General features: G+C 34.8%; 2 protein-coding genes across 2 annotated transcripts; one reads left to right on the top strand and one right to left on the bottom strand.

Annotated features, from left to right (window-relative positions):
- Window positions 1–19359: 19359 nt before the first annotated feature.
- LOC149987469 (uncharacterized) lies at window positions 19360–21912 on the top strand. Its single transcript, XM_090244269.1, has 3 exons — window positions 19360–19363; window positions 20058–20339; window positions 21179–21912. The coding sequence occupies exons 1-3, from the start codon at window positions 19360–19362 to the stop codon at window positions 21472–21474; spliced, it is 582 nt and encodes a 193-aa protein (XP_090100395.1). The 3' UTR covers window positions 21475–21912.
- Window positions 21913–23777: 1865 nt separating this feature from the next.
- On the bottom strand, window positions 23778–25200 carry LOC112295528 (uncharacterized). The gene is made up of 2 exons (XM_090244285.1): window positions 24089–25200; window positions 23778–23917 (listed from the first exon to the last, which is right to left on the bottom strand). The coding sequence occupies exons 1-2, from the start codon at window positions 24487–24489 to the stop codon at window positions 23830–23832; spliced, it is 489 nt and encodes a 162-aa protein (XP_090100411.1). The 5' UTR covers window positions 24490–25200; the 3' UTR covers window positions 23778–23829.
- Window positions 25201–25453: the final 253 nt, after the last annotated feature.

Here is a 25453-nt window from a genome sequence, read left to right as displayed (position 1 = left end):
GTGGCATTTGAGCTTATATTTTGTGGGATATGAAGAAAATTTCACGCAGATGTATAAAGACAAGGGTTTGAAGCGACTGTTAGGGTTTTCAAGATATCTCAAGATCTGCAACGAATTTGCAGTTGAAATTTGTTGTAGAAGTTAATAAGAATACATCAGTGTCTCATGTAAAATTTGAGTTTGTTTGGACGGTCGGATTAAGAGATATAAGGTGTTGAAGTTTGGAAAAATCTCTACATAAGAATGAACAAGGATTTAGAAGATTTTATCATATTTTGGAAGTTGTGGGTTACTTGAGGATTGTGCATTAGGTGTAATTAATCAAAAGGGAAAAATTATATATAAACTTAGGGCTTCTCTTATTTTCAAGCTTGATTGAATAATTAGTGATAGCCATAAGCCTAGCGTTTGCTTGAGGCAAACTCTCTCTACCGCGACATATTAGTGCTTCCACTGAGAGAGCCTTAAGGCATTGATTTTTCAACAAGTTGAAATGGGGGATCAAATCAAGGGTTTTTATTATCAAGAGAAGTGGGTGCCCATGATTTATTCAGGGCATTTGCTCAATTTATGGAAGAAAGACAATAGGTATATGGACAGGATAGAAACACTACTAAGGCCTTACAAGTAGTAGTGGACAAAGTTGGGAGGTTTGATGGAAGGAATATCACCAAGATCTTAAGAATTTACACATGTGAAATGGAGTTGCATCAAGTTTTAGAGATGAAGATGATTACCACCTTTGATTTGGCAGTGGTACCAGAAATCAAAGAAAGTGTGCAAGAGTTACATTCTGAGACATATCATGGAAGAAATTTGAAGAACTCTTGAAAGATGAATTTTTTGAAGAAGATTCAGAAAGAATGACAAGACAGACTTTTTCAGAGTAGATTGAGCAAAGGTCAAGAAATCAATTTGCTCTAAATGAATTAATTAGGGAATTTGAGACCAAGTTTGGGTAATTACCACGGCAAGAGAGGCAGCTCTTGGAAACAAAAAAAAATGAATTATTTTTACAAGCAACTGATGAATATTTGGAAGATAAGCTTCTCTTTTATCTAGCAGAGAAGACATCTAAGAGTGGTTTTACAAATAATTGGAAGCTAGTAAAAGAGACTGTGGGACTTTTGGCTAAACAACAGAAGATTAAGACTCATGGTTTAATATCGAGATTGGAACCAGTGCCTACATCTCAGAATCAAAGACCACCTTAAAGGATGATCAAGACTGTTAATGATGGTACTCTTGAAGAATTGATCAAGGGTATACAAGATTTGAAGGTAGAAATGACTAAGTTGAAGAAATCTCAAATAGAAAATTCATCAAAGACAATTGAAGGCTCAAAGGGATTTGTAGAAAGATGTATGTGGTGTGACAATCCAAACCACAAGCGTGGTGAATGTGGCAACTATAAAGGTGCAATAAAGGATGGTATTGTATACTTCAAAGAGGGCAAGATAAGACTCACAGGATCAGATGAGCCTTTAAAGACAAATTTTGGGAAGGGTGGCATGAAAAAATTGGTAGAAGAGCAAATATCAAGAAATAATGCCATACAAGGAAAAAGAGCTGAGTTTTACTCTGTTACAATTGAACATAAAGTACTTAAGGCTATTTTTCTACCAACTACAAAAATCATGATCAGGGAAGCTGAAGTTATCAGAAAGATAACTGGGTGGAATGATCCAGTTGATGCTATTAATATTAAAGCATATTTATATGGAAAAAAATATGATGATGATATGCATAATGCCATGGTTGAAGAAAAAAGAGATAGAGCTATTCATGAGAAGGATGTTAAACTTGGAAGCAAGAAGAGGTCTCCAAGTAATAAAGAAGCTTATGAAGAGCCAAAAGCTAGTGAAGGTGCCTTCTTCTGCTCATCCTAAAGATATACCAATACCAAAATAATGGTGAGAGAAAGACAAAGAGAAGGAGAAATATGACACATAGAAATCCAAAGTTGAAGCTATTATAGTGGAGGCATTGGATACTCACACAATAGAAGAAGAAAAAGAAGAAGAAGAAGAAGAAGAAGAAGAAGAAGAAGAAGAAATTGGCCAAGTATTTACTCTCATGTGTGACCCTATGATTAATGATAGCTACAAAAAAGAGCAAAAAATTGACTCTAGTGAAGTTCACATAGAGAAAGTTGAAGAAATAGAAGAATTTTTTAATGAAAAAATAGAAAATGAGGTTTTATAAATATTTATTAGAACAAATATGAGTAATACAAGGGTTATTATGGATATAATATGTATCCAAAATCAAGATGAATTTGAATATGGAAAAGTGCAAGGCTTAACAAAAGGAGCCCAGACCATCCAGATTCAAGAATTAATGGTTGAAGAAATATTAAATGAAAAGATGGTTCACAAGGATACAAAGATACTTATTTATGCTCATAACTACAACTTTGAGTGTAGTAAAGAAGGGAAGGTGGATTATTATCATTTTTTTTGGATAAAGGTAAAATTTGGAGAGCTTGAAGATATGATTTTAGCTTTAATTGTTCATGATTTTGAGAAAAAAATCATATCTAGGAGACTTTTTGATAGAAAAAAATGGTCTATTGATATCAGCCAAAAATGGATATTGAGAGTTTCAAATAATATGGAAGATATGTGAATAGAGGTTTTTAATGGTACTTAAAAATACCAATATAACACATAGAAGAAATTTGCTTAATGGAAGTTTGAGTTATATAGAGTTGCAACAATGCAACACAATGAAACACATATATTTTGAAAGTTAGATGGTACAATGTTGAAGATACCTATAGTGGGAAAGTGAATCAAGGCATTTAAGAGAAGAGATGGCAAATTTATTTCAAGTGATCTTCCAAATTTTAAAACATTGGGTTTAGATCAGGTAGAAGATGGAAAAGAAATGGGAATAATGAAGCAAACAGAGATGGTGAGATTGGCACATGCCGGAGGATGTGCAGGTTTGGAAGGGGTGGATGTTGTACTGTAAATGCTTACAGTATGTAAAAAGTAGTTAGAACATATTATATATTAATAAATCTAGATGTGTGTTAGAATAGCTAGTAGATTAAATTAAAAGGAGTTGGTATAAGAAACTTTATTTTGTTTCTTTACTTGTTTTGATTTTGACATTAAATATATATATATATATATATATATATATATATATAAGACATAAATATTTAGTATGAAGCCTTGGAAGAAGGTGGAAGCCTAAGGATGAAAATCTAAATTAATAGGAGGCTAATTGGGAGGAATAAAAGCAAAGCATGGTTGGATGAAGGCAAGGAATGGAGAAAATTTGAGTTTGTTTGGACGGTCGGATTAGGAGATATGAAATGTTGAAGTTTGGAAAAATCTCCATATAAGAATAAACAAGGTTTTAGAAGATTTTATCATATTTTGGAAGTTGTGGGTTACTTGAAGATTGTGTATTGAGTGTAATTATTCAAAAGAAAAAAATTATATATAAAATTAGGGCTTCCCTTATTTTTAAGCTTGATTGAATAATTAGTGATAGCCAAAAGCCTAGCGTTTTCTTGACGCAAACTCTCTCTATTCCGATAACGTCATGCCTTTTGGACTTACAAATGCACCAGTAATATTTCAACATCTAATGAATGATGTCTTTCGGGAGTTTTTAGATGATTTTGTTGTCTGTTACCTAGACGACATCTTAATCTATTCTAAGAACTCAAAAGAACATGAACTTCATGTTTTCCAAGTATTACAAAAACTAAGAGATGTGGGACTCTATGCCAAGATAGAAAAGTATATATTTTACACTACTCAAGTCGACTTCTTACGATACATCATTTCAAATGATGGCCTTATGATGGATTCTAAAAAAATTCAAACTATTATAGATTAGAAGATCCCAAAATTGATAAGAGATGTCTAATGCTTTTTGGGATTTGCCAACTACTATCAGATCTTCATCAAAGACTTCTCTCAAGTTGCAGCTCCACTTATACATTTGACTTGTAAAAACAAACTTCAATAGAATTAAGAAGCACAAGTAGTATTTGAAGCTTTGAAGAGAGCCTTTATTTCTGCACCAATCTTCTATTGTGTTGATTTTTTTAAGCCATTTTTTATGGAAATAGACACATAAGACTTTGCTTTGGGTGCCGTATTATCACAAATGGGAAGAAATGATAAACTTCATCCAATAGCTTTTCATTCCAAAAAATTTTTATTAATCGAGATCAATTACGAGATCGACAACAAAGAACTTCTTGTAATTATGGATTTGTTTCAAGAATGATGCCATTATCTAGAAGGTGCTTCTAGTCCAATCATAGTGTATATGGATCACAAGGACCTTCAATATTTTATGTCAACATACGTTTTGAATTATCGCCAAGGTCATTAGAGTATGTCTTTGTTAAGATTCAAATTCAAGATCATTTATCGACTAGGGAAACAAGAAGGTTTGTTAGATGCACTGTCTAAACGATCTTATCTTGCACCAAAGGAAGGAGATGCTGCTTTCGAATAACAACAAATAATTCTCTTGAAGCTAGAGCATCTTCATCTTCAAGCAATGAAATCAACACTAATTGTTGATTCAACTTTCATTAAGCAAGTTAAGTCAAGTATGTCTCTTGATCCTCTTATTTGTGATATTAAGGAAAATCCTTGAAAGTCTCATGATACTTCTAAGTTTGAATTCAAGAAGAATCTACTATATTTTGAGGGATGTCTAAATATTCAAGAAGGTAAAGCTCAATTACATGCTCTTCAAGCTCATCATGACTTTCCAATAGCATGACATTTTGGGTACAATAACACTTTGGAACTAATATCCAGGGACTTTTGGTGGCCTCAAATAAGGAAAGCATTCAAAGATTTTGTACAATCTTGTGATGTTTGCTTGAGATCAAAAACTCCTCGTCATCAATCTTACAAACTTCTTCAGCCATTATCCATTCCAAAACAACCATGGTCTTTTGTTTCTATGAATTTCATCACGGATCTTTCAATTTCAGATTCTTATGACTCTATATTCGTGATAGTAGATCGTTTTACCAAGATGGCACATTTTGTAACATGTACAAAATTTATCACAGGTGAAGAAACAGCTTAGCTCTTTTTGATAATATCTATCGCTATTATGGATTATCCAAGGATATTATATCAGATAGGAGAACTCAATTTGTATCAAGATTTTGGCGAACTCTTTTCAAGATTCTAATAGTGGATATAAAACTATCTTTGGCATTTCATCCTCAAACTAATGGACAAACAGAGCGTATTAATCAAGTTTTGGAGCAATATTTAAGATGTATCATTAACTACCAACAAGATGATTGGACAACTCTTTTGCCATTGGTAGAGTTTGCTTACAATAATACGGTACATTCTTCTATGAAGCAAACATCTTTCTTTGCCAATTATGGTCATCATATTTTTAACTTTTCAAAAGTTCATAATCTTGCTGCAAAAGATTTGGCAATTCATTTGTCAGAGCTACATACAACAATGAAGACGTAGTTAAAAGAAGCTCATGAACAACAAAAGGTCAATGCAGATATCTATCGAAAGGAACAACCACTATTCTACATAGGTGATAAGATATGGTTACTTGGTCACAATATCAAGACCACTTGTCCTTGTAACAAGTTGGACTATTGAAAGCTTGGACCATTTTCTATTTCTGTACAAATCAATCCAGTTGCATATTGTTTACAACTATCGGAGTCAATGAAAATCTATTCAATATTCCACGTATCTCTTCTTGAACCATATAAGACAGTGGACATATCAAGAAGAAGACAAGCTCTACTTCTTTCTATAGAAGTAGACAATAATGAAGAGTTTGAAGTAGAAGAAGTCTTAGATTCAAGGCGATGCCGAAATAAATTAGAATATCTTGTCCATTGGCACGGATATGATATTAGTGAATGCACATGGAAGCCAATAAAGAATCTTACAAATGGAGCAAAGGTAATAAAGGCTTTTCATTGATTACATCCATCAAAATCAAGATAAAAACCTTTCTTATAAAAGAAACAAGATCTAAGCAAGATAACATTCTACTTTCAATCCTTGTTTGTAGCTTCTTTGTAGCTGTGACACTAAGGAGATGGAGAACCAAAAACTAGTAGATTTGACTCAAGAGCCTTCATTTGCTAATATGTCGGATGAGATATTACAATTATTATAACCTTCAAGATGATACAATCGAGATGAAGATCTTTAAGAACGACATGTTCTTCCTCGAATAGATGGCGAGATACAATGCGTTTGGTATCACGACCTTGGAAGGAACTTTCAATGTTTGGTGATTTTATTAGAGGTAGGAACAACTCCTGACGGTGTTCCAAATGTTTTATTCAAAGGAAGTTATGAAGGCCTCAACAATGATCAAATAACTGAGTGGTCATCTCACCCTAGTATGGGACACTACTGATGGTTGAGAGGTCCTATCAATCATCTTCGAAGAGAACAAAGATCAAAGTATGTGGCAAATATAATTCGTCACATCATAGATTTTTTTAACATATGATGATCGCTCTTTATGAAACTTGTCTCTAGAAGGGAGGATAATATCACAGACATACGCATGTAAGCCAATAATTACATGTATAAATAAGTAGAAGTAAGTAAAAGTGCTAAAAGTAAGTTAATTCTATAATATTTGCTATAAAATCTTTCTAGAAGCTTTATAGACACTACTTTGACTTTATAGGTGTCTTTAATTGACTTTTTGGATTAAAAACGTGGTCAATAAGTTAGCCATGTGCCACACACATTGTTAGTTTAAAGACCAAGCTAACTATGTGGCCCATATATAGAAAAACTTGCCTTGTAAATCAAGGCATGTATCCTACAAAGTCAATACATATTGGAGGTCCTATAGAACATCACCATGTAGTCCGTAGTTAGATAGTATATATAGAGACAAGAGTGAAGCCTTCTTTACTCTTGTCAACTCCTTTCTTGCTTCCAATTTAGTTTCAAGGGTCTCTATTTTTCTTGGCTTTTGGCAATAGCCATTCTAGTTTCTTTCTTAATATACATATCTAGTTATTTCTATTTTGTCAACTTTCATTGAGAGAAATCTCACTTGTTTATTTGTTTTTATCATGTTCTTATCTTTGGCACCTCTTCTTGTAGAAGTAAATAATAATTAAGAATTTGAGGTGGAAGAAGTTTTGGATTCAAGGCGACTCCAAAATAGGTTGAAATATCTTGTTCATTGGCATAGATATGATATTAGTGAATGCACATGGAAGCTAATGAATTATCTTACAAATACAACAAAGAGAGTTGAAGCTTTTTATTAATGACATCCATTAAAACCAAGATGAAGAATAACAAATCTTTGCTATAAAAGAAACAAGATTAAAAGAAAATAACACTCTATCTTCTATCCTTTTTTGTAGCTTTTGTATAGTTGTGATGCTAAGAAGATAGAGAACCAATAACGAGGAGATTCAATTTAAAAACTTTCATTTGTTGACTTATCAAATAAGACATTATGATTGTTATAACCTTCAAGATAATGTAACGGATGTCATATTATGTGGCATTTGGCTTGAGAATGCACCAGATACCTAGCTTTGGAAGATAAAAAAAAAATACAATAACAAGTCCTAACAACTCTAATAGATTTTTAAATAGATTATAATTAAAGATTAGCAAATATAATCAAACATCAATCAAATTCAATTAAAATTTTAAAAGAATTATATAAGAAATACAAAGAATTTTCAAAGATCTTTTAAAGAAATTATAAAAGAATAACATAGAAATTCAAAAAAATATATACTAAAATAAAAATCTTAATAAAATATTAAAATAAAAATCTTAATTAAATCCCAGTCAAAAATAAGTCAAACTTTAATCAAATCTTAGTCAAATCTTGATCAAATATTTATCAAATTGTAGTCAACTTCTAAATAAGTCTTAAACAAATTCTAAAGAAAGTTTAATCAAATCTTAGTCAAATCCTAATCAAATCCTAATCAAATCCTAAATAAACTCTAACCAAATCCTAATCAAATCCTAAATAAATCCTACTCAAATCCTAGACAATTCTTAAATAAGTCCTAACCAAACTCTAAACAAATTCTAATCAAACTTTAATCAAATTCTAATCAAATCCTAATCATATCTTAAGCAAATCTTAACCAAATCCTAAATAAATCTTAATCAAATTCTAGACAAATCCTAAATAAATCCTAATCAAATCCTAGATAAATCTTAACCAAATCCTAACCTAAAGCAAATCCTAATCCTAACCAATCCTTTAATCAAATCTAAAATCCTAATCCTAATCTTAATCAAACCTTAAATCAATCCAAAACCCTAATTCTAACCCTAAACCAAATCCTAATTAATCCCAAGTAATTCTTTTAGCAGATTTAAACCTCAATAATTATGGAACAAACTATTGATTTTAACTCAGATTTTTCACATCTCTTAACAATTAAGTTGACAATAAGTACAAAAAAAATTAAAAAAGATTGGAATTACCAAATAGACAATAACCTTAAAAATGTCCTTGGATGTCGGTTGGCCTTCTTCTGCAATCTTAATACCAATCTCTCCGAGCCAATTACTCTAGATTGAACTGTTACTTTGCTTCCAAACATTACATACTTATTAAAAATCAAGTTGACTACCTCTGTGAAAAAAAAATTGCGTCAATCTAATTAGCGGATTAATAAATAGCACTCAAAACCGTAAATTTTGAGTCCATAATCCACAAAAAACTTCATGCCTTTCAATCTAACTATTTGATCAAATCCAAATTTACAGCACATTAAGCACAACTTGTCACGGCCATAATCATATAAGCTAATAATTACATATAGAAATAGGTAGAAGTAAGTAAAAGTAGATAAAAGTAAGTTAATTATATAATATTTAATATAGAAGCTTCCTAGAAACTTCCTAGATGCTGCTTTGACTTCATAGGTGTCTTTAATTGACTTTTTGGATTAGAAACGTGGTCAACAAGTTGGCCATGTACCACACATGTTGTTAGCTTGAAGATCAAGCTAACTATGTGGCCCACACGTAGAAAAACTTGCCTTGTAAGTCAAGGCATGTGTCCTACAAAGTCAACACATATTGGAGGTCCTATAGAACGTCGCCACGTAGCCCCTAGTTAGATAGTATATATAGAGACAAGAGTGAAGGCTTCTTCACTCTTGTCAACTCCTTTCTTGCTTCTAGTCCAGGTTCAAGAGTCTTTAGTTTCTTGTCTTGTGGCAATAGCCATTCCAGTTTCTTTTTAATATACCTACTTGTTTATATTTTGACTTATTATATCGAGATAGCCTTTTGGTGTATATTTTTCCTCATCGAGTCTTTGTCCTTTGACAGATTGACAAGAGTACACTTACAATATCAGAGCTTTGTTTTTTCTTGAGTAAGAGTAGATTACCCCTTTCTCTTGACAAGACATAAGCGTATTAGAAGTTTGCGGATTACCCACTTCTAAACTGATATTGTTCTTAGTATCTTCTTTGTTATCAAGTCTTTCTTTTCTTTTGTCTTGAGCAATATCAAACAAATTTTTCTTCTTAGTGTCATTATGGCAGAACTTGTTGAAATGAAGAGTGCAATGGCACAAATGCAAGAGCAAATGAGGGAGTTAATGCTTGCGATGCATCAACTCAATTCACCAACACATGAAAGAACAAGAATAGCAGAAAGTGGAGATATAGAGATGATCGGAGCTGCTTCAACATCTACAACAAATCACGTTCCTTCTCCAATTGTACAACACCCTATAAGCACTAGAGAACCAAGAATTGCCTTACCTGAGAAATTTGATGGTACGAGATCAAAGTTTCGAGGGTTCATCAATCAAGTACAATTGGCAATTGAACTTCAACCGCAAAGCTATCCAACTCCAGGATCACAAGTCAGGTTTATTGGCACTCTACTTTCTGGTTCTGCATTATCGTGGTTTTCGTCTTTTTTTGAACAACGAAATCCAATATTGGACAATTTGGAAGCTTTTTTGGCAGAGTTTTGATCTATGTATGGTGAACACGATGCAACTCGTGTTGCAACAAATAAGATCCGAATTCTGCGACAAGAAAATCGCTCAGTAACAGTATATGCTTCACAATTTCGACAACTTGCAATTGACATCAAGTGGGATGATGCTGCACTCATCAGTCAATTTCTTTATGGATTGCAATACGAAGTAAAGAAATTGATGCTCAACTTACCTGATCCTCAAACTTTGAGTCAAGCAATCGATTTTGCGATAAAATGTGATAATCGACTTTTTGAATTTCGATCTGAGAATCATTCACGGGAACCTCAACGTTATTACTCAATGGCAACATCAACATCTTTGCCAAACGTACATTCGGAAGTAGAAGACATGCAAATTGACGCGGTACGTTTTAAACCCCTAACTGAGCAAGAAAAGATTCGTCGTCGTCAAGAAGGATTATGTTTATATTGCGGAGAACCTAAGCACACTGCTCAACATTGTCCAAAGAAACGACGCAACTATAAAATGAGGGATACGACGGTCAAAGAAGACAACATGTCGGAAAACGGATTCGTCCAGCTACAATAGGGACCGTGCAGCTGGAACCTTATACAATTCCTAATGAAGGTCCTATCCTCTCCTCAAAACCCTCTCCTTGTTTTATAATAGACTTATATTTAGGACCTAAGAATTACAAAGCCTCTGCTTTATTAGATTCGGGAGCCTCAGCATGTTTTTTAGATGAACAATTTGTTAAAAGTCGTAAAATACCCTTTGTACAGAAACCTAAACCAGTACATGTAGAAGTCATAGGTGGTCGTCCCTTGTCTTCTGGAGATGTCACTCATGAAACTCATCCTATAAAAGTAACAATAGACGGTCATGATAGCTACATAGCTTTTAACATAATTAAATCCCCGTCTAATCCAGTTATTTTAGGTTTATCCTGGCTAGAAAAATATAACCCTCGAATAGATTGGAATTCGCGTAAACTTGACTTTTCCAAAAGCGTTATTAATAGTTCTACGAACCAAGTAAAAAATTATAAGTCTAGTACAGTAAAACCCGTACTGATAGGTGCAAAAGCATTTATACACGCAGCAAAAGAAGGATCAACTTTTGCTATTTATGTTGTACCTATTTCTGAAAACGTAAAGACTTCAAGTGGCATTCCAAGTCAATATCAGGAGTATCAAGACGTTTTTGAGAAAAAGAATGCAGATATTCTTCCTGAGCATCGCCCATATGATTGTTCAATCGACCTCAAGGAAGGAACTCAGCCACCATTTGGACCAATTTACAGTTTATCGCAAGATGAGATGGCTGAACTCAAGACATATATTGACGAGAATTTAGCGAAGAATTTCATACGCCATTCAAAATCTCCAACAGGAGCTCCAATTCTATTCGTAAAGAAAAAAGATGGATCTTTACGAATGTGTGTTGATTATCGAGGACTCAACAAGATCACAATCAAGAACAGGTATCCATTACCTTTGATATCAGGACTCCTTGACCAGTTGAATCAAGCTAAGATCTATACAAAAATAGATCTAAGAGGAGCATATAATCTAGTACGGATCAAAGAAGGAGATGAATGGAAGACTGCGTTTCGAACCAGGTATGGACATTTCGAATATAATGTCATGCCCTTTGGACTCACGAATGCACCAGCTGCTTTTCAACATCTCATGAATGATATATTTCGTGAATTCTTAGACAATTTTGTCGTCTGCTATCTAGATGATATCCTGATCTATTCCAAGAACGTCGAAGAACATGAAATACATGTTCGTCAAGTATTACAAAAACTTAGAGATGCAGGATTGTACGCCAAGATGGAAAAGTGTATATTTCACACTTCTCAAGTTGACTTTTTAGAATACATCATTTCAAATGATGGTCTCATGATGGATTCTAAGAAAGTCCAAACAATCGTGGATTGGAAGATTCCAAGGACGGTAAGAGATGTCCAATGTTTCTTGAGATTTACCAATTACTATCGGATCTTCATCAACGATTTCTCACGAGTTGCAGCTCCACTTACACGCTTGACTAGTAAAGCTAAATTTCAATGGAATCAAGAAGCGGAAGCAGCATTTGAAGCCTTGAAGACATCGTTTGTCTCTACACCAGTCTTATATCGTGTTGACTTTTCCAAGGCATTTTTTATGGAAACAGATGCATCAGATTTTGCCTTGGGTGCAGTTTTATCACAAATGGGAACAGATGACAAACTCCATCCGATAGCTTTTCATTCAAGAAAATTCTCAGCAGCCGAGATCAATTATGAGATCCACGATAAAGAACTTCTTGCGATCGTGGATTCCTTTCAAGAATGGCGTCATTATCTAGAAGGCGCTTCTAGTCCAGTCACTGTGTATACAGATCACAAGAACCTCGAGTATTTCATGTCAGCACGCGTGTTGAATCGTCGTCAAGCTCGTTGGAGTATATCTTTGTCAAGATTCGAGTTCATTATCACTTATCGGCCAGGAAAACAACAAGGTTTATCCGATGCCCTATCTAGACGTTCTTATTTTGCACCAAAAGAAGGAGATGCAGCTTTTGAGCAACAAAGAACGGTCCTCTTGAAACCGGAGCAATTTCATCTCCGAGCAATGAAATCAACATTGACTGTTGATTCAACTTTTCTCAAGCAAATCCAGTCCAGTATATCCTCAGACCCTCTTGTTTATGATATCGAGAATAATTCTTCCAAGTCTCATGATCCTTCTAAGTTTGAGTTCAAGAATAATCTATTATATTTTGAAGGACGCCTATATGTTCCAGAAGGAGAAGCACGTTTACGTGTTCTTCAAGTACGTCATGACTTTCCAGCAGCAGGGCACTTTGGATATAATAAGACTTTGGAACTCATATCAAGAGATTTTTGGTGGCCACAAATGTGGAAGTCAGTCAAAGACTTTGTACAATCATGTAATATTTGTTCAAGATCAAAAATTCCTCGTCATCGACCTTACGGACTTTTTCAGCCATTACCTATACCAGAACAACCATGGTCTTCTGTTTCTATGGATTTCATCACAGATCTTCCAAGCTCAAGATCTTATGATTCTATATTTGTGATAGTAGATCGTTTCACCAAGATGGCACATTTTGTGCCATGTACAAAATCTATCACAGGTGAAGAAACAGCTAAGCTTTTCATTGATAATATCTATCGCTATCATGGATTACCTAAAGATATCATATCGGATAGGGGAACTCAATTTGTGTCAAGATTTTGGAGGACCCTTTTCAAGATTTTAAAAGTGGACATAAAGCTATCTTCGGCTTTCCATCCTCAAACTGATGGACAAACAGAGCGCGTAAACCAAGTCTTGGAGCAATATTTAAGGTGTACTATCAACTACCAACAAGATGATTGGACAACCCTTTTGCCATTGGCAGAGTTTGCTTATAATAATACGGTACATTCTTCTACGCAACAAACACCTTTCTTTGCCAATTATGGCTATCATCCACGACTTGATACTTTTGATTTTTTAAAAGTTGATAATCCTGCAGCAGAAGATATGGCAAATCGGTTGTCAGAGTTACATGCAATAATGAAGACACAATTGAAGGAAGCTCAAGAACGACAAAAAATAAACGCAGATCTATATCGTAAGGAGCAACCACAAATCAATGTGGGTGATAAGGTATGGCTACTTCGTTGCAATATCAAGACTACTCGACCTTGTGACAAGTTGGACTATCGTAGGCTTGGCCCCTTTTCTGTTTCTGAACAGATCAACCTAGTTGCATATCGGTTACATCTATCGGAGTCAATGAAGATCCATCCTGTATTCCACGTATCTCTTCTTGAACCATATAAGACAGTGGATATACAAGGAAGAAGACAAATGCCATCGCCTCCTATAGAAGTAGATAATAATGAAGAATTTGAGGTGGAAGAGATATTAGACTCAAGGCGGCGCCGAAATAAGCTGGAATATCTTGTTCATTGGCGCGGATATGATATTAGTGAACGCACATGGGAGCCATCCAGGAATCTAGCAAATGCATCAGCTAAAGTCAAAGTTTTTCATCAACGACATCCATCAAAACCAAGATGAAAATCTCTCTTATAAAAGAGACAAGATTGAGGCAAGATAACATTCAATTTCCTATCCTTGTTTGTAACTTCTTTACATTTGTGATGCTAATTAGATGGAGAGCCAACAACCAGCGGATTCAACTCAAGAACCTTCGTTTGCTGACCTGCCGGACGAGACATTACGATTGTCACAACCTTCAAGACGACGCAATCGAGATGAAGATCTTCAAGAATGACATGTTCTTCCTCGAACAGATGGTGAGATACAACGCGTTTGGTATCATGATTTGGGAAGGGACTCCCGATGTTTGGTGATTTTGCTAGAGGTAGGAACAACTCCTGATGGTGTTCCGAATATTCTATTCGAAGGAAGTTATGAAGGCCTCAATAATGATCAAATAACTGGGTGGTCTTCCCGCCCTGGTATGGGACACTACCGATGGTTGAGAGGCCCTATCAATCATCTTCGAAGAGAACAGAGATCAGAGTATGTGGCGAATACAATTTGTCGCATCATAAATTTCCTCAACATATGATGACCGCTCCTCGTGGAACTCGTCTCTAGAAGGGGGGTAATGTCACGGCCATAATCATGTAAGCTAATAATTACATATAGAAATAGGTAGAAGTAAGTAAAAGTAGATAAAAGTAAGTTAATTATATAATATTTAATATAGAAGCTTCCTAGAAACTTCCTAGATGCTGCTTTGACTTCATAGGTGTCTTTAATTGACTTTTTGGATTAGAAACGTGGTCAACAAGTTGGCCATGTACCACACATGTTGTTAGCTTGAAGATCAAGCTAACTATGTGGCCCACACGTAGAAAAACTTGCCTTGTAAGTCAAGGCATGTGTCCTACAAAGTCAACACATATTGAAGGTCCTATAGAACGTCGCCACGTAGCCCCTAGTTAGATAGTATATATAGAGACAAGAGTGAAGGCTTCTTCACTCTTGTCAACTCCTTTCTTGCTTCTAGTCCAGGTTCAAGAGTCTTTAGTTTCTTGTCTTGTGGCAATAGCCATTCCAGTTTCCTTTTAATATACCTACTTGTTTATATTTTGACTTATTATATCGAGATAGCCTTTTGGTGTATATTTTTCCTCATCGAGTCTTTGTCCTTTGACACAACTACAACAACAAATCCAAAAAATTTCACCTATAGATCTACTAACAAACTTATAAAATTCTCCAAAAAGTATCACTCATTTTATTTTACAAATCTCGAGTCATCCAAAACAAATGTTAACTTTACAAAGCTCTTCCAAAAACAGTACACACTCAAATCACTCCAAATTAATACATAAAGTAATCCCATCAAGTCAACTCTTAGAATCTATTCTTTGATCTCCAAAAGAACCTTAGAATTGTCATTAAGGCTTGGTTTTGTACCTCAGGGTCTGATTTCAACCCTAGTTGATAACTAGTCTTCTCCAAGTATTAATTCTTGGATTTTTAAGATAATTTTTATTACAAATTACTCTTAACTTCTTTTCAAAGGTGTTTATATTGTTTATTTTTCTAATCTACTTTATTTTACTCTATTTGTGGTCCTACAAAGTCAATAGAAGCCTATTTTGTAAAAAACTATATTAGCACCTTTAATTTTTCTACCCCTTGACTATTATCTATTTTTCTAAGATAATTTGTAATAATATATTTGAAATAAGATCTTTAAAAATATTTTATTTTTTTCACCTTTTTATCTATAATTTATTTTCATCACGACACCAACATGAAGATCTTCAAAAATGACATGTCCTTCTTCAAATAGATGCTAAAATATAACATGTTTGATATTACAACCTTGAAAGAGACTCCTAATATTTGGTGATTTTATTAGAAGTAAAAAAAATTCTTGAGAATATTTCAAATAGTTTATTTGAAGGAAGTTATGAAGGCCTTAACAATGATCAAATAACAAGGTGGTCTTCTTGTTCTAATATGGGGAGACTATTAATGGCTGAGAAGATCTATCAACCATCTTCAAAGAGAATAAAGATCAAAGTATGTGGCAAATATAATTCGTAGCATCTTCGATTTTCTCAACATATAAAAACCACTCTTTATAAAATTTGTCCCTAAAAGAGAGGATAATGTCACAGATATATATATATTGTCGTATTGTGGTTTGGCTACTATGTAAAAATAATGTATTTATATATTTAATATATAATATACTAGACAACATAGTAAAAGCCATGTTAGTGGATTTTTGTTGGTTATAGGATGTGAATAGATTACTACCCTAAAAAGAAGTTGTTTAAAAGGACTTTTATTAGAATTAATATAACTTTATTTTCTTTTGATAGTGACTTTTGAAGTAGATCTTATTAGTAATAACTTTTAAATATTTAGAATCACCCTTGTTAGACATTGGTGATCCTTGAAGTTTTATTTTGGTTCTTTTATTTGATATTTAGAACATATATTATGTAGAACTTATAAGAAAAAAGATTGGAGAAGGATTTTGGTAGCAAAAAGAGAAGTTAAGACATCCATATGGATGAATGGAGATGGATGATGAAAATCTCTATTCTTATTGGCTAAAAATCATGCACAATGGGCTTCAAGGGGGCTATCTGAGGTCTTATTAAAGTTTAGGGTTACTCTTTTGAGGCCATTTGAGCTTTAGAGGTTACAATTAGCAAATTTAGATTTTTTGGCTATGGTTTTGGTTCAAATTTTGTATGATTTGGAGTTTATATAAAAGAGATATGGGCACTCAAAGTTAAGGTATTGATTTTGTACCTACTATCACACTTTTGGGCATAATGCACGCATATATAAAGCAATAAAAAATCAGTGACTAGATTTGAAGAGAACATTTATTTTGCTACAATTTTAATATACTATTTGATGGATTTTGAGTTGGAATAAAGGAGATATTGAAAGTTGAAGTCAGCACTTCAAAATTAAAGGTAGTAAGTCATCCAATTTACTAGTGGTTGTATTTTGAACTATATCTTGAGTAATTTGATAAAATTTTGGTTCAAAATTTTTAAAGTATGTATAATTATATTAGTAAATTTTATACACAAATTTTGTAGCATTTGGATTTTGGATTTTTGAGATATGGAAAATAGTTTTTGGATGCTTATAGATTAGGGTTTAAAGCACCTTCTAGGGTTTCTAAGATACTAGAAGATTGATAATAGATTTATGGTTTTTTTTTTTTTTTTTTTATAATAAAGCTTAAGGATAATAGGTACATTATCTAAGAATTTGAAAGAAACTAAATGGTTGGATCAAGAGATATGAATTTATAAAATACAAGGTAAAAATATCCTTTGGGAGAAGAAAATATTTTGAAAGATTTTATTATAATTTGAGCTTTCATGCAAAATAAAAGAATTTTTGGAGATAAGACATTATATATAAGCCAAAGCTAAACTCTCTATAGCTAGGTACCTAATGTATTCGTAGATTGCAAATCATCCTCTACAATAACATACACTAATAAATATCTATATGATTAGGTAGAAATAAGTAAATATAGATAAAAATAGGTTAAATTTGTAATACCTTCTAGAGAAGCTTTTTAGAAATTTTATATATAGATGACTTAATATATATTTATAGTTGATTGGTAGGCTAGAAACTTGGTCAATAAATTAATCACGTCTTGATAGCTTGTAAAACAAGCTAATTATATGGCACACATATAGAAAACTTACTTTGCAAATTAAAATACGTGTCTTGCAAAGTCAACATATTTTGCAGGTCCTATAGGACATGGCCACATAGCTCCTAATTAAGAATATATATAGAGGTAAGAATGAAGCCTTCTTTAGTCTTGTCAATGCCTTTCTAGTCTTTAGTCTTATTTCAAGACTTTTTAGTCTCCTTGTTTTTGATAATAGCTATTTTATTTCAATAATGTATCATCTTTAAGTGATTTTTTAGTCTTTTTCAATATCATAAGAGTATATTGAGGATTTCTTTCTTCAAAATTCATGTCCTTGATACATGACCTCACAAAAAACTCAAGATGTTTGGTGATATTACTAGAGATTAAAACCACCCTTGATGGTATTTCAAATGTTTTAATTAAAGGAAGCTATGATGGCCTCAACAATGATCAAATATTAGGCTAGTTTTCTTGCTATAATATAGGACATTAATGATGGTTGAAAAGACCTATCAACCACCTTTGAAGGGAAGAAATATTGGAGTATGTGGCAAATATAATTTGTTGCATCTTGAATGTTTTTAACATTTGATTACTACTCCTTATGAAACTTGTTCCTAATAGGGGGAGGTTATGTCACAAACATAGATATTTATATAAATAAGAAGTGTTAGGTAAAAGATAAATGTACATAGATTTGATGATATTTTAAGGCAAAGCTTTTTAAAAGCTTTATAGATGCTTATTTGACTTTACACATATTTATAGTTGATTAGTACGTTAAAAGCTTGGCAAACAAATTAGTCACATCTTGCATATGATAGTAGCTTGTAGAACAAGCTTACTAGGTAGCATATATATATGAAATTTATCTTGTATGTTAGATACATATTAGAGGACCTATAGAATGTCGCTATGTAATTCTTAATTACATAGTATATATGGAAGCAAGAGTGAAGAAGGCTTCATTCTTATCAATGTTTTCTTATTCTTACTTTAGTCTTAAGATTCTATAGTCTTCTTATCTTTGGCAATAGCCATTCTTATCTTAACACTATAATACTTTTGAAATAATACATTATTCTTTTTAAATTATATAAGAGTGTTTTGAGATTCTTCTTGTTTTAATTCATGTCTTTGATATATATATATATATATATATATATATATATATATAAGAATGAAACCTTCTTCATTTTTATCAATAACTTTCTAGTTTTTAGTCTTGTTTCAAGATTTTTTAATCTTCTTGGCTTTGGCAATAGCCATTCTAATTTAATATCATACTATCTTTGAATAATTTTTTAATCTTATTGAGTGAGACAAGAGTATATTGATCTTTTAGTTTTTTAAAGTTCATATCCTTAACAAATAAAGACTTTTAAAGTTGAAGTATAAATACAAAGAAGAAAATGAAAAAATAATAAAAATAATAAAAATAATATCTTTTATGAGATTATTATTTTTTAAATATCATTATTTAATAAATATTATTAAGTTTATTTTTGAAACATATAAGTAGATAATAGTCTATTTCTAAATTCTAAATTCTAAATCTCAAAGTATAAATTATATATATAATACAAAAAAATATATAAATACATATATAAATACATAAATTATAAATATATTTATCTATATATATTATTTTTTTTAATTTTAAAAAATAAGATGGATACCTACAACTCCAACCACCATCAAAAGCCTATGATGGGTAAACATCTTAAATGATACAAATATGAAAGAAGATATCTATCTTAAGTTATAAAATTTATATAAGATGTTTTATAATAAGAGAAAATTAAACATTTGAAAGATATAATATCTTAACTCTTATTTGACAAGTTCAAACTTAGTACTTTCATAAAACCACATAACTGGGATTCAACACCTGAAATTTCCAAGATCACTCAAAATATCATAGTTCAAACTTTATTACCCCTTAATATTATTTATTGGTTCAAACTTTATTACCTCCTAGGTATAAAGTCAAAGAGAGAAGAGAGTATAGGCCAGCTGGTTTTTGATATTTAATGTGTCCCTCTTTTGATATTTGGTTTTCAAAATCACCTACCTCACGAAGTAGGTGATTTGGTGAAGTATCAAATAATATTTTGAAATATCACAAGATACATTGAGATGTCATTGCAGGTGAAATATCATCCAAAAAGGCCATGTTTGAACCCCCCCCCCCATTATGTTCTTTATCAAACATCAAGCCTTTCACTATTCTTATTGGTCACAACCATTTGAACGAATTGAGCTTTTTCATGATTTTCTGAGGATGCGAGACCATTCCTAACAACGCATCCATTCACGCGCACATTTCATTCATCCACAACGTTCATCCATACATTATATATTCATCCATCCTTCAGTGCCGCTCTCCCTCTCGCTCTCCTCGTAAGCTTTGAAATGGCATTGGTTGCTACGCCACTGGCGACGCGCGAGGCGAGAACGGCTGCATCCGCGGCGCGCAGATGCGGATGGATATACCCAATTCGATACCCCTTTCTTCCTGATTAGCAGCAGCATTACGAAAATCGATTCCCTCGCCACAACCCACAACTGCACTATTTGTCTGACTGCTTCCTTCCTGCATCCTAATCCCATCGCACGACCTGGTGTTGTGTTTTGCCGATTCCGGTTCGCCTTTTCCGTTGCGTGTGTGTGTTTTTTTTCTTCTTGGGGTGCGTGCCGGTGTCTGATACGTAGCACGATGCGATGCGACTGTCATGAAATTTTCTGGGTCGCTTGGAATTTCTATGTTCAGGCTCCCTACTTGTACTCAACAATTTTGTGAACATGAGTTAGAATTCGTTGTGGTGGAACTAGCTTCCTTCTCGGTCTGTTCTGAAGTCGTGGAATTTAGTTGTAGTTGTGGAGGCTTGTAGGGTTTTGTGTGCGATCCCAGCCGCCTATGAATGTATGTGAAGGCTTAGGGATTTGATTGTGCTTGCGAATTTTGTAGGTTTAGGATCTCGCGAAGATTGTTTTGAGATTCGAGACGAGTCGATCCTGCGGCTATTTTTCATTTAAGTGGGTTTTTTCCAGCAAGGCAGTAGTTGGCAAGCACAGGTAGGGCTTCTGTAATGTCAGATGGTCGTGACGATGCCGCACTTATTTGCTTCTTGTTTTATACAAACTGTGCCAATCTACGCTTTCTCTATACTCAGCTGGTTGCTGTCGCTAGTGGAAATGTCCGAAAGATGTTTTGACTCACTTAGTTGGATGCTCTATCTTGGTGTGAACATGTAACCGGTTCAGTGGATTCGATCGGTTGTGTTCAAGCTTTCCTCCTCAATCTGGATGGTTGAGGTCTTAATGGATTTGAATTGTCTTCAAATCAGAGAGTTGGGAGGTTCTTCACCGCGACCTATTACGGTAGTGAAGGCATAGTAGGGGTACATTTGAGGCCTGAATAGAATCGTTTGTTTCGGCAGAGTCTTGAAAATATTTGTATGGTCTACTGTTGAGTTTTTATGTTTTGACGGATGCACTGTTTCTGATCATACTGGTTTAATTGTAGGCTATTCAGGGGAACTACGAGGGATGATGGAGGATAATTTTATTGATCACGTGCGTCATGATGGTCATTTCAATGATATGGAATGGGGGAGCTGGAAGGAGGTCGCTTTCTGGACAATTGCGCTCTTGGCCAATGTTGGCTTCATTATGTACGCAGCTTGGAGATTGGCAGTGAAGCACACGGATGCCACTGGAAGCTCTATTTTGGTGCCTATGAAAGTCGATGACTCTTCAGGTCAATCTTCAGCTGTGCAGAACGCTCGGAGACGTGGTGGCAAGCCAGAACTTCCGCAGTAGACGATCCCAGTTTCATACATGATAAGATGCTCCGCACCCATGTCTCATATTTACAATCGACGGGCCTGATGAATCTGCGTCAAACCTCGCCCGTCTCGTTTTATTGTGGAGCATTCTTGAGTATGCACTATCCAAATCTTGTTGGAAAACAATGGGGTGCAACGATGCTGCACGGTGATCTGCTCGTGACATACCTATTTCACCGAAACCTGTCCAGAAGTATTTGCTTTTGAGGTTGCGTTCAAGGATTTGATTAATCTGATGCGCTAAATCGGACGAAACGAATTATTGTTGCTTGGTTAGTAGCATCAGCTGGATTTGAGTTTGTGGCACTCTGATGAAATTGAAAACAACACTGCAACTGCAGATTGTTGTAGAAATGTTTTGTGTTAAAAATCACTTTCCAGGCCATGAGGAGATTACACATTTTATTTAAGATACAGTTTGTATTTGTTGGCCTGAATTGATTTTGAGACTGATAGTTAACTGGCACGTGTGGCTACCGAATGATACAACTTACACCTCTATTAATCCTGTAATGTGCATAAAATACTCCCCAATTATTTCAGCTTGTCTTTCGACGAAACCCAATTAATCTTGAAGTCCAGTTTCTTCCGAGAACGTCTGTGCCAGGGTGTGGGCCGATTAGGGAGAGTTCTTTGTATTCCCATTTTCCATGAATCTTTGAAGTAACTAGAAAAAAATCTCAAGACAAATCGTACTAATAGTTATAATCTGACCGAGTTCCATGGTCAAATAAAAATGTATTTTTTTTCCAACCAGTGAGAAAATGACATTTGTAAAACAATGTCCAGTGAACATGCTAATTTATTTATTTATTTTGTGATTGTATGTAAAAACATGAGATTATTGTAGGAGGTAATCGTCAACAACACAGATAAGGATTAAGAGATGTTAAAAAATAAATAAAAAAATAAAAAAATACATATACTATAAATATTTTTCAACTCTGTAATAAAGATTAGTATAGGCTTTTTATTAAATTTTTTACAATTCATAACTAAATTTTATTCAAAAAAATTTAATGAATTTCAAACCGAAATTTTATTTAGGCAGTTTATGAATACAAGTAGTTTCAAAGATTGGTTTCGACACACACACACACACACACACATATATATATATATATATATATATATACGTATTGTCGCTCTTTCATAAGAAGTTTATTACACTTAACAATTATCACACAATTCTTTATGAAGCAAGAACTTCTGTACAAAACATTGTAACAATGTTTCATCCTGAAATCCTGAGCCAACCTTGGTTATTCAAAATGCACATTTATGCACCGTATCCCACTCATGATGACTCATGTTTGGAGAATTGATACTAGCACAATGTCTATCACCATACCAGTCCCAATATCACACAACTTAGTTCAAGATCTAGTAATTATTACACATGAAATCTCTAAAAGCCATGCTTCATGTCTACAAAAGATGGGGGCAGAAGCATAGCCTACTGATGGACATTGCCGTGCAATATGTATATATATGTACATATCAAAGAGTTCAGGGATGGTAATATTCAAGATAGCTTTATCTTTACCTCAGCCTCGCATATAACTATCATGAGCATTTCTAAACCATTTTTGCCGCTATCAACCTGCTCCAAGCCTGCATCTAGAATTATTTCAAAACTAAGCTGTAATCCATGCCGTTTATAGCCTGGAAAGAAAGCACTGATGCTCTTGGAAGATGCTGTGGAGACGCTCTGAGCAGACGCCAAAAGATCACCTTACGAACTCGTGAGAAATCAGCACAGACAGAATCGTATGATTCAAAATGTTGAGGATCAGCAAAAATTAAAGTATATTTAGTTCCGATGAGAACACCTCGTAACGCATGTGCTTTCCCCTCGTGAAGGTGGTGGAAAAATGATCAAGACCGGCGATTATCAATCTTAACACATACCCTGAGACACCGCATCCAGAAGATTCATGACGGAAGCGGCAAAAGCCTTCATTTGTGCTCTAGAATACACTTGGGTGGGGTACATGAGCGATATGGAAATGTCGTTACCGTCCAGCATGGTGTCGCAGACTGCGAAACAAGGGCCGATTCTATGCATCGATGGGAAAGGTCCACATACAGCAGCCACCTGCAGCTTGTCAGTGTTGGTCCACTGGTTGAATGGCGTCTCGTCTACAAACAAGGAGAACAACGCGGTTCGCAAGGATGACTGGGGTGTCACACCGGGATGTTTCAGAACCTGGGAGAAGAGCATGTTGAGAACGGGAATCTCGGAGAATTGTTTGCTTTTCGCCAGCTCTTTCTCAGTGGTTGTTGACACGCTGCGCGCAAGTTCCCAAAAGGAGACGCCCTCCTTCACCTATTGGCTTTGTGGGATACCGGAGACGTAATTTCCTACGGTGTCGGCGGGGAGAATGGGCTCGAAGTACTTTCGGCAGTCCACTAGACTGTAGAGAAATCCATGTCGCACTTGTCAATCAAAATATACAGAGATAGACGTTGACATTCCTGAACAATAGATACACATGATGCACAAATATTCCACGTTGGGGGAAAGCGTTTGATGGAGTTTTGCGGTGCAGCAAGGACTGAGCAGATCCAGCTGTCAATGCGCTTACCTTGTGAAGCTGAAATCGTCCTTCTTCTTTTCTTTCAGTTCCTTACAGCCAGCTGCTGTTTTCAAGAATGCTGCTGCAGCGATATCACCTACGCTGCAGCGGCTGGTGTTGTCATCCTTTGGCCATGGGCAGCTCACAACAGTAGGCACGACAGAGTCGCTCTTGACTACGAATGCATATCTCCCCTTTGAATTCTCCACTATTTGGGACCTAAGGATGGCGTGCTGGTTCATGACCTCTCGGCATGCTTGCGCAACCTGGGTTGATTCCACCTGCCGCCGCAACGTGATTGAAAAGACAGACAACCCTGTCCCGAGAGCCATGGCCTTCGACCAGTTCTCCTCTGACGATCCCATGGCCCTAGCAAGTGCTCCATTCTCCACTGCTTGAGCTGGCGCCATGGCGCTCCGATGAGTTCAAAACCCACGTTCTTCTTGATAAAAAAAACTACACTAACACAGCGGAGAGTGAGAATAATAAAAATTGGCTGAAACTTTCAAACATTCTAGTTTGCCACTTATCCCTCACTTCGACAGGCAACGAATCACAATTCACAAGCGTTATCATTATCATTTCCAGCTTCACAACAACAAACCTCAGTAGAAGACTCCACAGCAACAACACCAATGGGATTCAGCAACCTTTGATACGAACAACTTCGAGTCTTCACAACAATATCTGACACGAAAGGATTGCGAGGGAATTCATGAACAATACGTCCATCTTGTCCCTTGAATTCCTAAAAAAAGCTTTGAGCAATCACTCAACTTTGGACGTAGAGCTAAAGCAGCATCGTCAGTGCTTCGAATTCTTCACTACAATCACCCAGTTCCAATGATCGCCGCCTGGGTTGGTTGCTATATAACTAGGTTGCAAACAAATTGTATATCAGATGTGGAATGCTTACCGTCCACCGCATAAATGGTACAGCAGCCACTGATTCTCCACCCGCTATCGGCACACCATTTCACCTCAGCATCACTGCTCTTGAATGAGCCTCTCACATACACAAAAAAAACTTAAAGGGATGGATGACAATAAGTGAGGTATCCACTCACCAAACACTGCAAGGAAGAATTCACTCTCCACTACAGCGATCGATTGGCCGTTCACTAGCTCTCATACCATTTTATCAGCTCCAAGATTTTTGCTATAGAATCAGCTATTGCAATTACTTTTGCAAGCTGGGGTCCTCTTCTAATCATCCGCATGTACACTAACTCATATGCTGAGCATGTTGTTGTAGAAGTAAAGCTTCTGGTTGGTATCACCATCGCAACGCCATCTTTGTCACTAAATCATTCTTTTTTTATCAATGTCAAACATGTTAACAACATGCTCCTATCAAATGTACAAGTTCAAATC

This window comes from Physcomitrium patens, chromosome 18 (genome assembly GCF_059467195.1).
Source record: "Physcomitrium patens ecotype Gransden chromosome 18, ASM5946719v1, whole genome shotgun sequence".
In the NCBI taxonomy this organism is placed as follows: domain Eukaryota; kingdom Viridiplantae; phylum Streptophyta; class Bryopsida; order Funariales; family Funariaceae; genus Physcomitrium; species Physcomitrium patens.
The sequence above is the reverse complement of the archived record's forward strand: the minus strand, read 5'-3'. Positions and strand labels throughout refer to the sequence as shown.